Consider the following 18028-nt stretch of genomic DNA (forward strand, 5'->3'; position numbering starts at 1 on the left):
CTCTCAGTGACGACTGGAATTTACGAGTTTTTGGAACCGTAGCCACCGCGTGGTGCCACAAACAAGTGACGGCTTGTTCTGGACCTCCTGTTTTTTTCTTGCCTGAATCAGTCATGGGGAACGTATTTTCTAACTCTCAAAAGACGCCTTTACAATGCCTAATTTCCAATTTACGTACTCTAAAAATTAAAAGTACCATAAAAACTAAACAATTAACTTTTTACTGCCAGGAGGTCTGGCCAACCTACCCGCTTATCGGCAAGCCTTGGCCCAAACAAGGAACATTTGACCCCTGCATTCTCAGGAACTTGTACAATTTTTGTCAAGCTGGCAACAAGTTATTAGAACTCCCTTATATTCAAGCCTTTCTTATTTTGAGAACACGCCCATCTCTCATTGAGTCTTGTGCTCCCACTCAGATACTTTTAGCTAAATCTACTGCGCCACAAACTTTTCCGTCCTGCCCTCCGGTGTTTTCCCGGCCGCCGTCTGCCTACCACCAAACTCATTCCCTGCCCTTACCTCTCACTGGACCGCTCTCCCCTCCCCCTACGCCTGATTCTCTTAGCAGCTCTAATCCCTCTCCGTCACAGATACCTCCTGCTGTGCAATCGTCTCCCTCTCCACCTTCCAGGACCCATAACTCTCCCAGCAGCTCTAATCCCTCTGTGTCTCAGTTATCTCCTGCTGTTCGATCCTCTTCCCCTCTGTCTCCCGGGACCCATAACTCTCCCAGCGGCTCTAATCCCTCTGTTAGCGCTTCCTCACAGTCTCCGACTTCTCCTCCTGAGAATTCTCTATCCCCTACAGCATTCTCACCGCCCGCCCACCATACTAGGTCTCAGTCACTAGGTCCTTCCAGATTGCCCTGGGAACAGTCGCCATGTTGTAACCCTCTGCCACGTGGTATGGCGCCACCATGTTCAGGAGGGTCACATGGCGACAGGGTGCCGCCATGTTCCCAGGACCCTCACTGTCAACTAGTGCCCCCTTGTGGCTCCTCTTGTAAACTGCAGCAGCCACCCTGTTGCAGTGCACATGACGCTTCATTGTGCTGCCGACAGCAGTCCTCTCGCTGCAAGGCACACAGTGAGACGCCATCTGCCTGTGTTTCCCAGGGTGACCAGCAGCAGCTCTGTAGCCGCTCTACAGATGATTGCTCACATGCGCCTACCAGATGGATGGCAGCCCAATGGCCCTCTGCTCCGGCATCTTCTCCTCAGGCTCTGCTACCACTTTGGGAGCAAGCTGGCCCAGAGAGACTTGTTAACATCCATGTGCCTTTTTCCCTTTCTGACCACGCTCAAATGCAGCAGAAGACATTGGACAAGAAAATGCCCCTTCCTGGCATTCTTTGAGACCTTACTCCAGGGCTACTGGACTGTCCTAGCCACCAGAGAGTGGGTAAGTCATCCTAAGTTCTAGCCCTCACAGGAAATATCGACACTGCCAGATTCGTCACTGACAGAAAATCGCTGCTGAAGACTGAGGGGGTTCAGGGCAACAACAACCCCCTTTAAGGTGTCCATCTCAGATTCCAAGTCGCACTACAGTCTCAGGTAAGACATTCTCTATATTTGTGGACATAGAGGCCATATATACAGAGTTCTTCCTGAGTATTCAGGTTGCTATATTAAGTCCTCAATCTCTATGACAGGGTATTGATGGTCAACCTATGCCATTTACAAACAGGGCCTATTCTGTGCAGGTCCCAGTACTAAATCTTAAAATGCCTTTTATACAGGCTGACTTAGACACACTGAGGCCTCAACAGCTTCCACCTGTTGTTGCTTGTGAACCCTTCCTCAGTGATATAGACCACCCCCTTCCTTTCTTATTCACCAATTTCTCAGGTAACCCTAGTCAAGAATCACAGATACATTTTTGGCTTCTCACTTGGTTTATACTTTTTCAGGATACATAAAAACCTTTCCCACAACCAGGTAAACTGCTGATACAACCAGGTTACAGCGACCCATGCCTAAATCAAAGTTGCTGGACTCCCATCCTCGTTTCACATCACTCAGGCTAAGAGGTGCCCTCCCAGCCCTAAATCTGATCATTCTGAATGGTTATCTCATCTTCTGTTGCCTACCCGTCTCCGTCTCACAAAGGCCTCGCAGCCACAGTTAACAGGCTAAGTCATGTTTTGTTATCCACTTTGGTTCCTAACTTCTTACATTCTATTAATGATCATTTTTACAGCAGGACTCTTGACAGTCTTTCCTAAGGACTCCCACATCATGCGTAAGATAATCTTCATAATGTTCTATATGATAACAGTTACAGTTCTTTCTACTCTCAGCTGTCTCGTTAAACGTGACATCCCTGAAAGCCTAAGCCCTTACCTTCCCTATACTGGGACAGCCACCGCCTTCCCTGCTCCCCCTATTTTTTCCAGTTCAACTCCTGGACTGGAGACAAGTTTTATATACCTACCCTCTTAACTTTTATGCTTTCAGATGGGGGAGTAATCACCTCTCATAACTCCACTCCTCCTAACCCCACATTTAATTTTCAGAATTCTGCCTTACCGTGGAAATGTTTCTACCTCAACATGGTCCTGATAGAATGATATGTCTAAATCAAAGGCACCTTTCCCTCTACCTCACCTGGGTCCTTAAATATGACAGTGCCATGTCTCCTCATAACATCTTGTCTCTTTGTTTTTCCAGTCTAACATACGTGCATTCACCAGTGAAGCTGTACTGGCCAAAACACCTGGCACCAGCGTCTACCTGGGCATCACCCTTCATCCCGTCGACTCCCCTAGGCTCCAGTACAACGCCCTCTGCCAGCAGGAAGTAATTAAAGAGAGAAATCTTCGCCCCTTTTCATAATAATAATCATAAGATGGGATATGAAAGGGTTTTGGCCCAGACACGACACTGTAGCCAGGAAAACCTCAACCGGAAGCAGGAAGCCCCATCTCCCCTGCCCCTAGGAAGTTACCTGTGACACCATCTTCCCGCCCCTGGAAATTTACATATGGCACCAAACCTAGGACCAATGGGCTACAGTACATCCCTAATGCCCGCCTTAGGTTCCACCCCAAACCGAGGCTCTTTACATGCCCCCACGCCATGTGTCAGCCAGAGAGATCGCCGGATGCCAGCGGTGGGGGTGCCAGTCATCTCTCTCTGTGTTCTCAGAATAAAGGCCGCTTTTTATTTTATACTTCTCATCTTTTGGAAATATTTTTCGTCTTTTGGAAATAATCCTAGCAGACACTACATAAGCAAGCACAAAGAGAAAAATGCTACATAATCTCATTATGTAGAATCAAATAAGGCTGAAAATACAGAGGAACAAAGAATTGTGAGCCCAAGAATCAGGAAGAAACACTGGAAAGAAAGGGACTGGAATCGCTGAATAAAGGAAAAGGAGTTTTAGGTAAGAGAGGAGGAACGGGTTTGAATATCTACAGTACAAACAGGGTGAATGTGGTCAAGAACAAAGTATTCCATACATTAAAAGTTTCAAATCTCAACAACAAAATGATGAACAGAGTAACAAATTTGTTGATTACCTTGGTTTAATCACGCCGTATTACTAACATACATCAAAATATCACTGTACCCAAATTTACACAATTCTGACTGATCAAAAATTTTAAAAAATCATTTCAAAAATAGGTATTATAATATGGCAGGGAGTTATAGCTTTAGGCATCTTTAGTGTGATGGTCTTTGTACGTTTCCTAAAGAAAATCTGTAAGCTACGCTCATGGATGCTTTTAAGAGCTATGGAAGACAGCACAGCAGCAGGCGGTAACAAATCAGCCTAAGATTCAGAATCCAAACTGGAAAATAACAACTTGGGGAACACCAAAAGGAGAGAGGTGGATCTCTGTGACCAAGTAGAACCTACAGAAAGCTTAAAGACATAGACCAAAGCTCTGAACTTGCTGTACACTAGCAAAAAGAGTACTGTAACATGACTGTACTGTTCTGTATGTGTCCCCCCCCCCCCGTGACCTAATTGATATGTTAATCAATGTCTCCTCTATAAAGAATTGTAAATCCCTGGGAACCTAACCTAATTGATACGTTAACCATTGTTGCCCTCTACAAATAACAGATGTGGTGCTAGAATAAGTTGACAAAGGATTGTTAATTCTGCTAGACTTCTGTCCTCTGCTAATGGAAATATTTCCTTAGCAGGTTTCCTGATCCACACCCATAAACCCTTACTCTGTAAACTGTGATTTGTACATAAAGGCTGCAAATATGGAAGAGCCACACACAGCTTTTGCAAACTCCAACAACACTGTGTCCCTGGGCCCAGGATAAAATAAATCAGCGCTGCTTTTTAAAATATGTTTTTGCCTCATTTTTGAACTAGAGTTTGGGGGCTCGTTTGTGGATTACAAGAAAATAGGAAGGGGCAATCTGAACGTGTTTTCCGGTTCCTGGTTTGTGAGACAAGGAGACTGAATCTAGAGTGAAAGCAGGTGACTCCAAACCTTAAGGAAGAAACACACTGGGGGATGCTAAGCACTGCAACAGCTGGTCAGTGACTCTGGTCCAAGAGACTCTGACATTCCCTGGAGAGAGTGCAAAGTCACATGCCATTCTAGAGAGTGGTCCACTGAACCTGGGACTCAGGAGCCACAGACTGGCTTCATCTTAGGGCTTCCCACCTTAAACCCCCACAGTCACTAGGTTAGGAACTGTAGGAGACATGTACAGTCAGGAAACTGTGGTGAGGCCATTCAATGACACCCAGAGTGCTGTAAAATGAACAATGCAGGTACCACCCCAAAACCAAGCCAGGTTTAGCCTAAATTTCTGTGGATTTGAAAGTGCCAGCACTGGCCAGGCCCTAATCCTACTGCTGGCTTGCAGGTAGTTAGCTAGCAAAGATAGGGCTCTGAGGGCCTCTTCTACCAGTCAGAGCAGAGCCACACCTTAAACTGGACACTCCCATCAAACTGCAAACATCAGAAGACAACTATAGGCTTGCAATCACAGTAAAACTTTTCTTTCTTTGCTGTTGGTTTCTATTGGGGGGGGGTACACTACGATTTTTGTGAATGTGAACACTGTTTTTAGTTTTATTTTGTTTTTTTCTTATCTTTAGTTTTTCCTTCTTTCCTTTCCTCTTGTTTTCTTCACAGTTTTAATGGCTTGAGTAACCTTCCTTTGTCCTTCAGCCTTGATTCAACCTTTTTTTCTTTCATTTCTGTACATTTTCCTCTTCTTCCACTTATAATTTGTTCTCTTAGGGTAAAATATCTCTACTGAGCATTTATTGTATTTAATTTCCTGAACTGCCTTACATTTTGTTATATGATTTTAAATCTTGTACCTATGGCTAAAGGTGAAAAACTATTAGTTATCTCAATTTGTCATTTTCCAGTCTGTTTGATGCTAGTTATTAGTGATTATTGTACTTTAGTCAAGGCAACATCAACTGATGTTCTTATCTGCCAACACCTACATTTTCTGGGAGTCATAAGTAATACTGTAGTCCAGTACTGAAGAACTGGGTGCTAGGTCAAACAGGCTGAAATCCTTCATCCCTAATAAACAGAAGAGTCTACTAGGTCAGACTTAAAGGACAAAAGCCAACAATACTTAGCAGACATCTGTGAAAAGTAGTCATTTCCTAAAGAGGTCTTAATACAAGTACTACAGCTACCTACCATAAGCCTCAATGCAGAGAAACAACAACAAAAAGGCAACAAAAATAAGACAGTGAGAAAATGCAAAAGCAAGATGCAAACCAATACCCACAACTTGCCCAAGGCAAATTCAGGAGGCATTCAGGTAGAGGAAATCAAAAGCCATCCAGCTGAACTTTCTCAAATGGTAGCAGTGGAAGTAACAAAACAGATAAATAAGGTTCTTGATAAAGCCAAAACAGAAATAAGCGAAGTGATAATGACTGTAATGGCTGAGAAGTCTAGAAGTTTAAGTAACTTAGCAGCTTCTCATCCTGGGATGTGGAAGACATACCCTTACTGCTCTAGAATGTTGAGTCACCTTGAGAAGTTTAACTAAGTGGCTCTGTAGAGGGCCAGGGTCTTCATTTTATAAACATCTTGAGCCTGTGCCAGAGGAAGGCAAGGGAGATTCTGTGATTGCTACACCCACCCTGGAGGGGTGGGGACAGCCTGCTTACCATATTAGGGAGAAGGGGTTTGCTCTCCCTGTCTTTTGTCCTTTCTGTCTCTGACCACCTTGAAGCACTGCTCATCTGTGATGCCACCCTGGCTTACAGCCAGCTGATTATGAACTGAAACCTACACAAACTATAAGCTAAGTAACCTTTCCTTACTTAATTTTGGGTGTCAGGTATTTTGTCTCAGCAAGGAAAGAAAAGGAAGACAATGACCATGATGAAGGAAATGGCTGGTGAATCTAAATTCAGATTTAAAAAAAGAGAAGGACTTAGGAAAAACATGGAAATTATGAATGCCTGACACAGAAAAGAGGTAGATTCCATAAAACAGGCTTGAACAGAAATCCAAGAGGTTAAAAATTCTATTGAAAGAAAATGCAGCAGAAATAACCAGTGTGAAAACAGGATGTCAGATCTAAAAGACTAGGTTGTGGTTGGCAATTATCAGACTTCTTCAAAATAACAAACCATGAAAAATAAATCCAACAGCTATCAGCTGATGCAAATAATAGTAATATAAGATTTACTGGACTCAAGGAAAAAATCCAAGGATTCCACAAAGGGCATAAAAACCTGCTCAAAGAAATTGTAACATTCTATCCTGGAGGGCAGGCCAGCTAGAAAACTGAGTCTGTGCTCTGCACCTCTCCATTTCATTCCAGAGGATGGACTCACTTCAAGTCAGTGAGTTTGTGATCTGAGTCCCTCATATTGCATCCTGGAGAGCAGGTCAGCTATAAGAATGTAAGACTAAAGGGAACCTCAATACCCAGGACAATAGCCCGGTACACAGAAGCACAGATGCCAAGATCAGGTCCATACCCAACACATCTGTGGGATGTAACACAGACACTGCCATATAACTGTAAACACCAGAAGAAGAAACTGAACATAGACACCCTATGAACCCGCCAGCAGCCATCAGGGACCAGTAGCCAGTTCCAGTGGGGAGAACCAGCCAGTCAAGCTACTGTGCACCTGCTACCATCAGGAGAGTCTCAGAGTAGCTGCATGTGTCTGGAGAAGCCAGCCCTGCACCCCAACACTGTCCTGGGGACCTAAGATAGGAGAAACCCAAGTGCCTGACCCATTTGCTTCTCAACACAAACCATCAAGTCAAGAAGAGGCTGAAGTATTTCAAGTCCTGAAAGAAAACAACTTCCAGCACAGATTGATGTACCCTGCAAAACTATCTTTCAAAATTAATGGACAAACAAGATACTCCCACAATAAAAAACAATAGAAAGAATTCATGATTGCCAAACCAACTCTACAAAGAATACTAAAGGTTATTAGTAACTAGTATCTCTAGAGAGAGATAAAAATGACCACAGTTCCAGGAACAGTGGCACAGGAGGATTGTTAAGCAGAGCAAGCAGTTGAATGGAGGCGAAAAGTAGGGAGCCAATGGCAGGAAAATAGCAAGGCATAGATGAACCAGTGCATGTTGGTGGTAACCATTAATGGAGATGGCCTCAATTCACCAATAGAAAGAAACACAGGCAGAATGCATCAGGAGACATGATCCATCAACATGCTTTATACAAGAAACACATTTAACTCAAATTCACAGACTGAAACTCTTAGGATGAAAAACAATACTCCATGTGAAAGGAACCCAGAAAAAAGCAAGGACAGATAATCTGTTTTCAGGATTTCAAGCCAAAACTGTTCAGAAGAGACAAAAGAGATCACTATACATTTGTGAAGATAATGATCCATGAGGAAGAAATTACAATCATGAAAGAAAGTATACCAAGTATTGCCCACCATACTATAATAATACAGACATTAATGGACATAAAAAATCAAATAAGCATTAACAATTATAATGGGGGACTTCAATCCTCCACTGTCACAAATAGGACAATTAGATTTTTAAAAAAAGGAACTACCAGAGCAGAACTACACTTTTGAACAAAATGACTTAGTAGATATCAAGAATGTTCCACGCAACAACAGAATACACATTTTTCTCAGCTATGCATACTATGTTCTACAAAACAGACCACATACTACCTCAGAGAACATACTTAAGTAAATGTGAAGGAATTATAATTACCCCATATATATTATCAGATGATCTGTAATGAAATTAGAAATCAATGGTATAATAAACCACAGAAACTGCATAAATATATGAAAATTAAATAACACACTCCTGAACCTCAAATGAGTCACAGATGAAATGAAATTCAAGAAGAAATTAGGCACTTTCTACAATTAAATGATAATGGCAATATGACATATGGAACTTATGGGGGGCAAAGAAAGCAGTCTTATAAAGGAAGTTTAACACGGTGAATTTACACATTAGTTAACAGAGCAAACTCAATATAAAACTTAATGTTGAACCTCAAAGTTACAGAGAAAGAAGAACAAGTTAAACCTAAAGCGTGTACAAGAAAGGAGTATAAAGATCAGAGCAGAAATTAATACAATTGAAACTAAGAAAACGATACAAAGAATCAACGAATTGAAGATTTGGTTCACTGAAAGATTAATGAAAACAGGCAAACCCTTAGCCAACTTTATTAAAAAAAAAAAAAAAAAGGAAAGAGAAGACTCAAATGTATGTAGTTAGGAAAATGAAAAGAGTGATATCCATAACATATCCTGCAGAAATCCAATCATCAGTATATACTTTAAGTAACTGTACTCCAGTCAGATGGAAAATACAGAAGAAACAGATTTCTACATACACATCAATTATCAAAGTATAATCAAGAAGATATAAGAATGTCATTATCAGTCAATGAATTTAAGAATCTCAAAACTACAAACAAACGTAAGTTCGGGTCCTGATGGATTTGCTGCTGAATTCTGTAAGAAATTTAGAGCTCTAATACCACTACTCCTCAACTCTTCAATAAAATGAAAAGGGAAACAATACTTCTAAAGTCACTCCTGAAAGCAAGCATTATGCTGATACCAAAATTAGAGAAGGAACCAATCAAAAGAAGCTACAAATCAATCTCCTCAGGGAACACAGATATAAAAATTCTCAATAAGATAGCAAACAATGCAGCAAATCCTCAAAATACTATACACACTGACCAAGTAGGCTTTATCCTAGAAATGCAGAGATGGTTCAACATAAAATCTTTCCATAAAGACCAAAAACCCTATGAAGGATAGCAGCTATTCTTCAAAGGACTAATACCCAGAATATATTATGAACTAAAAAAAAAAAAAAAAACTCAGACTCTTCAAACTTAAAGAATCAATCCAACAAAGTACATCTGAAATGAACAGACACTTCTCAGATGAAGTAAACCAGCAAACGAATATATGAAAAAATGTTAAACATGACTTATTTCATCTTAACTCTAGAAAGAGAATGACTATCATCAAAAGCAGCCAATAAGAAATGTTGGTAAGGCTATTGGGAAAAGGGAACCCTTCTCCACTGTTGGTAGCTGTGCAGACTGGTTCAACCAATACAGAAATCAGTGTAGATTCCTCAAAAAACTAAAAGTAAGAGGTTCCACTTTGTTCAGCTATTCCCCTTCTTGATATCTTCCCCAGAGAATTAAAAGCATCATAACCACAGCGATACATGCACATCCATGTTTATACAGCATAGTTTGTAATAGCTAAATCTTAGAAACAGCCCAGATGCCTACCAACCTATGAATGGATAAAGATGTGAGTTTTTAGAAATACAATAGAGTACTACTCAGTCATAAAGCAGGATGAATATAAAACATTTCTAGCTTAATGGATGCATCTTGAGGCTATACGTTTTTTTTTTTTTTTTGGGTACCATAAAATCGAACTCAAGACGCTGCGCTTGCCAGGCAGGCCTTTATGCTGCTGAACTAAATCTCTGGCCTTGAGACCATACTCCTAAGTGAAATAAATCAAACATTCATGTTTAAATATTAATTGATTTTACAGTGTGAGAAAATGAAAGGGTCAATGAGGATGAAAATATATACAAGTTGTGAAATAGGAACACAATGTTCAAATGGGACATGGTGGATTGATAATTAATGGTCAACTTAGAACACCCAGCTAAACTGAGTCACTGTGGTGCTGGGTATTGCAGGCCCACCTCAAGATTGTTGCTAACAACATTAAAAGGAGAAGAAGAGAAGATGGTGCGCTGCTGATTTTCCTGGAGAAGTTTGTCACACTGGTTTTCCTGATATGAACTCGGCTGTTCTCATCATTGGAGAAGCTTGGCTCCTCGCTGTTGCTGAGGATGACTGGTTCTTTTCAGGGGAGCTCTGGTTCTTGCTTTAAGCATTACTTCCTGGCTCCAGCGCAGCCGCCTCTGCCTGCTGGCTCAGATCCTTTGGCCCACTGGTCCAGACTTTCTAGCTTCCACCACTGACTTCTGGGCCTTCCCAGTGCAGCTCCTTGTACAGACTTGCATGAGACATTGCATATGCTCTCAGCCTCCAGCTGGACTCATGGAGAAACACTGACATGGGCTCCTGGTCTTCAGCTGGACTCATGTAGCACAATACTATCGGATCCAGACCCTCAGCTGGATTCTGGGTCTCCAGTGTGGACAGATGTCCTGCACTCTCACATTTGACTCTTAGGGTCAAAATAATCCTATAAATTATGTGTCTTGCATTGTATCTGTTCTCTTGTAAACCCTGACTTTAGCATGGGAAAAGCAAAAGGGACGGGAGGGTTGGGGGCAGAAATGGAAGGAAGGAAAAGAAAAAAAAAGAGAATGGAAGGAAAAATGGAAAGAAAACTTTTGCAAAGAAGGAAAAGAAGAGAGGATAAAGAGATGGAAATGGGAAAAAAGAATTAAGATATATCATGTACCAGTACAAATTTCCTATGATGAATGTGATCATTATGTATATATCTCAATGTATCAGTAAAATAATTCTGAATAACACAAAACCTCCAAAATGTGAGGTTTTCCTGATATTGGCTAACACTAATCATATTATTAATCCTCAAAATAAAGTTCAAAAATCATATGCAGTATATAAAATAACTATTTGATTAAAAAGTCAATGCTATGCATTAATATGTACATAGACATAACATTTTTACAACCTAGGAGTAGTACAAAACTATCTTAAGTTGATATAGAGTATTTCTCTTAAGCAAACAGCAACAGAAAAAAAAAAAAAAACCTAAAACAAAGGCATATTGATGAACTGTTCTGTCACCCCTCTCAAATGAGATTTAGACAATTCTTAGCCTCTCAGTAGACCAGACAAAATGAGTTAAAAGAAAAGACACTGGAATAGAAGTCAAATTAAGGTGAAGAACAAAATTTATGATTTTAATTTTTGGCTTTTATATTATTACAACTTTACCACACAGCTTGTCATTTAGAAATGCACTCTTTTTAGTTTCCTTAGTTGATAATTGTTTCCTATATAAGTTAAATCTAAGTAAGAATACTGTCACTGTGGAGAATTTCTTTATGAGTTGATTTTTTTGGGAGGGCAGTTTGATATAAGGTCTTATTATGTACTTCAGGCTGGCCTTGAATTCACTATGTAGCTGTCATGGTTTATGTCTGTGGTCCCAGGCCTCAGGAGTTTGAATTGTGCATTTGTTATTTGTTCATTGTCTAGTGCTTGGATTGATGCTGTCAGTTCTCCACCCACAAAGGGGTGAAGCCAGGATGTGATAATAGGAAGAAGGTGTGTCTTGCACTTTGCTGGTTCCTGCTTGCTATTTGCAGCCTCCATGAACTGTGGCCCAGCCATGCCCGCCTGCCTTGGAGCCAACTGAGTGTGGACTGAAACCTCCAAAAACTGTAAGAAATAAATCTTTCCTTTCCCAACTTTGGGCTTCAGGCATTTTATCTCAGCGACGAGTAAAAAGTAACTAAGAAAGTAGTCGAGGCTGGCTTCAAACTAGCAATGACCTTTTGGCCTCAGACTCTCATGTGCTGGGATTACAGGCCTGTTCCACCATGCCTGGTATAGAGGCAGATGTTAAAAGCACTGAATAAGAGTTTATCTTTTTTAACACAGTAGAAGCAAACAACAATATAGACAAAATAAGACTTCCAAGTTTCAAATAGTTTTAAGACAAAGATTAAGAGAGTTCATTTTGTAGAATAAACATATGTAAGTACTATTATATCCTATAGGCTTTTCTTTTAAACATAAAGAAACTTTGTTTATGGGCTGCATACTTTTTGTTTTTGGAGCTAGAGCCTCACTGTGTAGTTCAGGCTGGTCTTCAACTCATTATATACCCCAGGCTGACATCAAACTCAGAGTGATCCTCCTGCCTGTCCCACGTGGAGTTCTGGGATGTGAGTTGTATGTCATTACATCTGGTTAAGTATTGCATCCTGTTTTTGGAGTAAATTTAAATGACTCTATTTCTTTGATATATAATTACTTTGGTACTTACTGATTTTCCAATTGTATTTAGTGTACAGTTGGAATTTAACAAAATGAAACGAAGTTTTTTTTTAAAAAAAGATAAAGCTAAAACTGCTTTAAAAATCTTTGGCAGTTTTTTTTTTTTTTTTTTTTTTTTTTTAATGGGTAGCAGAAAAGAGTCCTGAAAAAATCAGCAGGAATGAAAACTACACCTTTAAAAAAACAATATAACCTAGTACTTACATCTGTTTGTGTCACTTCACCAAAGCTTTCCCCACAGCTCCACTTCAGCTTTCGAGAGCCCACGGGATCAGCCCACGTATAGAACACTGCTTTTCCAGGAGGAAGAGAGTCCTCTACCTCACTAAGAGAACTGATGCAAGCAGCAAAAACGTACATTAAGTTAAATGCAACAACATGAATGTATTTTTTAAAAACTTAAAACCATACTTTACCAATTCTTAATCCATTAACTAAGATTTGTGGAAGATCTGATTAAGACTAAAATTTCCTTATATAATAATAATAGCAATAATAAATGCTCTAAGAAAATGCGAGCATTTCAAGGAAAATATTAGTTTCACTTAGGAAATGATTTTCAAGTCTTTGAAGCTACTTCATGAATTACTCTTTCAATTCAAATTAAGAAAACTTTTTAAAATCTAAGACCTATTTCGGGAGTGCACTGTACATGGATCTGCTACTACAACATGGACTAGGATGACAGCCTTGTTAGTGAGGCTGAGATCTCTACCATCCATTACTCTCCTGAGGGCTGTACTACATGCAGGAGGAGGAAAGTTCTGCCAGGGGACGGGATGAGCGGGGTTGCGGAAGGCCATGTGTGAGGAACCAGCTCGTGAGGCCGCAGGCCTTTATATGCCTCTTTCTTGATTCAACACTGCTTTGGGTTAAGAAATTCGCTGGGCTTTCAGTCTCACAACTCTGGGTAATACACATGGGCGTTAGCCTGATGAGCACCCTTTGCCTTGTCTGCTTTCCAGTATGCCCTTCTGACAGCATGTGTCAGCCCTGGAGCCAGCAGACCACGGACTGAGCTCCCTGAAACTGACTCAAATTAAATCTCTCCTCTCCTAAATTGAAGGTGTTAGATATTGTCTCTGAGCAATGACAAAGCTAACTAATACAGTTTGAGATTACAGTAAGTTGCGTAAGTTGTATTGGCACAATAAGACTATGACACTGCAGCAAACTGAAAGAAGTGATATTAAGAGTGTTGTTTTAACAACAACATTTAATTATGGCCTTTTACAATGTTGTTTTACCAGATCCTCTGCAAGAAGAGAATATCAACTGTTTGACAAAAATCTGAAAATTTACATTTATGTTATATTTACTAAAAATGTAAAAACATTTTAAAATAAACAAAACTAAGAGACTCAATAAACCCAGACATATTTCTCATAAAATACAATGATCATCAAGCTTTTGTCACAATGGCTTTAGTTCTTCCATATTTCTCTCTCTGACGCACTTAAGTAAATTAGCAATATCAAGGCAATTTTCCTATTATTTATACTTCATTAAAATTTTTCAAAAAATTAAGACATTGTTTTATATAACTATATTATTAGTGTTCACTTTTAAAAACATTTTGAAGTGAATACGTCATTGCCTAGAGTCTGCAAAGGTCAGGAGTTACTATTGTGACTATCTTCTTACCTTTGTTTGTACTGAATGAGGTCATTCCTGGTGTGATTTATTAACAGGAATGGTGCTGCTCCTTCATGATAATCTGAAAATGTAATAACTGTAGAATGCTCAGCTAAATGAACTTCTGCTATAATACCTCCAAGCTAAAAGAAAGGAAAATATTCTTTGAAGTGACCATTCTGCCAAGAAATTAACAAAGACCATTTAATAATAAAACTTTTTATAATGTGGTAAGTTAATTTTGGAAAGTAATTCAGAAAACTCAGAATTTTGTAATGCATTTCTGGGAGACCATGATTCTCTACTGTATACAGATGAGTGAAACTCCACATGTGGTGTACTCTTGTATTCTACGCACTCCTGTTAACTTCCTATATAATATTTTATGTTTCTACTTCCTCTTTGTACCTTTTCCTTTTATAGAGAGAAATGTTTCTTCAATTTCAATAAAAAGGAGAAAATATCATACGATACTTATGTAATACAGGAAAGTTAAATATAGGAAGTATATATTAGCTTAACTAGTGATACAAGTAAAAATATTTACTTACCTCATCATTCAGATGCAATAAAACACCATTTTCTTGCTTGTTAAAATATATCCTTTTGGGAGGACCTTCACTGTTTTCAACTTGAATAAGAAGTTTACTAGAAGCATCTTTGGGCCAAAAGGGGATACACTAAAACACATGTTATATATATTTATAAATACATAATATAATTTTAATAATGGCAATATGATTTAATAAAATCATATTTAAGTAAATCTTAAAGAAAATCTTTTTCAATATTGCTTTGGTTACTGAGTTGGTTAAACAGTTATCAGCTGTCACCAGAGAGGACACTGTAAACAAAAGCAACGGGTAGGAACTGAAGAACTACAGTAATGAGGGCCCTTGGGAGGACGCTATGTGGTCAAAAACCTACCAAGAAGGGCTGAAAATTTAGCAAGAAAACTAAGCCAAGCAGTAGGGCACTGGTGATCAATGTAAAGCAAGGGTACATCCAACTGCTAAAAACAAAAATCGTGGGCATGACTAATTAATTAAAAGTCAAAATATATATAAGATGATGAATCAGGACATGCATTAAATTTAGTGTCCTGGTCATCAAGTAAGAGTGAAATGGGAAAAGAAAAAACTGAAGTGCAGAGAAAGAAGTTTAGAAACTTTAAAAACCAACTTGGACAACAGTGATCTGGAAACCAAGCTAAAGGAATAGGAGACTGAAAAGGTACTGAAAGACGGAGGAGCTGGACATGAAGAGAAGGGCTAAGGAATAAATAATGTCGAAGCAGTCTTGTCTAAAACCCTGAAGTCAACTCCTCCTTCGGCCAGTCTGATCCCATCCTAGTCTTCAGTGAGGCTCTGTGATCCCTACTCATGAAAATACAGAACCTGAGAATGATCAGTAACAGTAGCCAGTTGTCAAAGGTAAAGAATCTCCATTGTTAAAGGGTTTTATTCAACCAGAAAATGAAAATAGATAGAGCACAACCTCAACAATTCAAACTCCGAAGGTTCCTCCACACAAGAATTCTCAAAGGAACTGACCTGGTAGAGTTAAACCGTAACGTATTTCCCATGTGAAATCAAGAGGCTGAGCATGATTTGCACTCTAAACATTCCTAAGCCTGCTGTTCTTTGGCAGCACTGGCTTAATGCTGTATCCTTCATGACTAATAATGTATACTGTCATTTTAAAATGTTATGTGCAGGACCTTCGGAAGACAAAGTGCTAAAATTTTTGTCTTTTGTAGTGCGAATATATATGGATCTGTAGATTTAACAAATTAAGAGGTAATATAATTATTCATATGTGGGCCAACATACCCATAATTTAACTCAGCAACATAAATGCCTGCCTGCTAAGTGCAAGGCATGGCTTTGATCTCTGGTATCAAAATAAATAAATAAATAATAGCAATCATGGGTATGCATTTTAAAGTTGACTACTGTATGCCATTAGAAAAATTTTAAACTAGTATAAGAAAATTTACCTTAAGATGAAATAGAAAACAAAAAGACACAAAGAGAAATGTAATAATGTATAATTCTAAAAAGCCATCATGCATTTGTAATTGCATAATGAAAATATGAACCATTGAAAGAGTCTAAAGATTGTTTTTAAAAGATACCCAAGACCCAACAGTATCTGTGAGTCTCATAAATCAAGATAAAACTGTATGTATAGAAAGGTATCTGTGAAGCATCCAAAGCAAAGCAAAGCTAGAGATGTGATCTTGGCATCATACAGAAAGGAAAGAGGATGGAGAGAACTTGGAAGACATTTTTTTTCCTACTTTTAGTGCTCAGTATTTGTCTGTTCTTTGTTTCTCTTCTATCCCCAGGTTCATAAAATTGCTGAAGGCGACCCTCACAAGTGTACTAGTCTGCCTGGCCCTTGACTGGTATCACTAGATGAGGAAAATAAACTACAGGCAATGAATGTTTTCTCTGTTTAGCCTTGTACTCTTACTACTTACAGTAAATAAAGGTGTAACTGTTACCTTTGCGGGACTCCTTATTTCTGTCAACTCAGCTCTCTCCCAGTCAGCTGAACTCCTGATGCTCTTTCATATCCTCCAACACTTTGTTTAAACATGACTTCAATGAGTCCTATCCTGATCATTTTACTAAAAAAAAAAAAAAAAATTGGGGGGGAGGGGGTACTGGGAATTGAACTCAGGACCTTGTGCTTGCCAGGCAGGCACCAAGCTATAACCCCCGCCCAAAGAAGCGTTTTTTTTTGGGGGGGGGAGGGCAGTTCTGGGACTCGAACTCAGGACCTTGCACTTATGCTAGGCAGGCGCTTATGCCCAACTCATTTTACTAAAAATTATTGCCTATCCCTTGCTTTTCAGAACTCTCAATACCCTTAATCTTAACCTGCTTCCTGTTTCTTCCACTAGATTTCCTACCTTGTAATTTACTATGCCATTATTAATGCTCCCTCTGCTCTGACTGAATTGAAAACTACATGTTGTGATTTTGTTAACAGATACACTGTAAAATGCACAAAAGTTCACAATACTTATATAAAGAATGAATAATTAGAAAAACGGAAATGACAAATGCAATTATTCAAATTTAAAAATTTACCTGCAGTCTTAAGCAGCAGTTTGGACATGGAAAAGGTTAAAAAAAAAAAAAAAAGCAAATTACACATGTAAAATTTATCTGGAATACAGCAGGGAGAGGTATACAGATGGAAAAGATAAAAGAGACAAGAAACAGGAAGAACATGAATGTTTGGTTTAACCACGAATCCAGAAGGAGAAAATGGAAAAACAAAGGTGAGGTTATGTCTAAGACACTAGTGGTAAGTTTTACAGAAAACATGCAGCAGATGACTCCATACATCCAGGAGCAGAGTATCTCAAGAAGGATAAATACCAAGTAACATATATGCAGACACATAATGATGTGACTATGAACATCAAAGACAGTGAGAAGCAAACTCTTCCAGAGAGCCAGAGAAAAAGAAAGCCACTTCCAAAGTACTGGCATAATCACCACTTAAGCTGCAATGAAAAAATGGGAGCCAGAGAAAGCAATGCAGTATATTCCACATGTTGAAAATAATATCCACCTAATATTGGTTATCAAGAAAAACTATCATGAAAGAAAGCCAATGCTAAAAGCTTTACAGGTATTACACAAACTGATACCTATTTTCAAAATCAGCTCTAAAGGAAATTCTAAAAATTTAAGGAAAATGTTCCCCAAAGCAGTTTCATATACAATAAAGAATTATGAATACAGTGAACACATCTTTTACACTGAGAATTAAATTTCTTCAACAGTAAAAGATTCTATCAACTTCAATCATTCAAAAAACCTATCAAGAAGTCTGGCAGCTAATGATGATCTAAAATTAAAATTTCACTGTAATGATCTTATTCA

The 18028-nt window shown here is 39.1% G+C and overlaps 1 protein-coding gene across 5 annotated transcripts in view; it reads right to left on the reverse strand.

Annotated features, from left to right (window-relative positions):
• The window catches only part of Vps13a (vacuolar protein sorting 13 homolog A), a 228565-nt gene that overhangs the window by 70033 nt on the left and 140504 nt on the right, over window positions 1–18028 (reverse strand). For all 5 annotated transcript variants that reach the window (XM_063249548.1, XM_063249570.1, XM_063249575.1 and 2 more), the window contains 3 exons: window positions 14675–14803; window positions 14133–14266; window positions 12693–12822 (listed from right to left, as the gene is read on the reverse strand). In XM_063249548.1, coding sequence (XP_063105618.1) covers window positions 12693–12822; window positions 14133–14266; window positions 14675–14803 — 393 coding nt within the window. The remainder of the gene's footprint in view (window positions 1–12692; window positions 12823–14132; window positions 14267–14674; window positions 14804–18028) is intronic.

The sequence above is a fragment of the Cavia porcellus genome, unplaced genomic scaffold (genome assembly GCF_034190915.1).
Source record: "Cavia porcellus strain 051 isolate PalLab524CR breed Dunkin Hartley unplaced genomic scaffold, mCavPor4.1 scaffold_1, whole genome shotgun sequence".
In the NCBI taxonomy this organism is placed as follows: domain Eukaryota; kingdom Metazoa; phylum Chordata; class Mammalia; order Rodentia; family Caviidae; genus Cavia; species Cavia porcellus.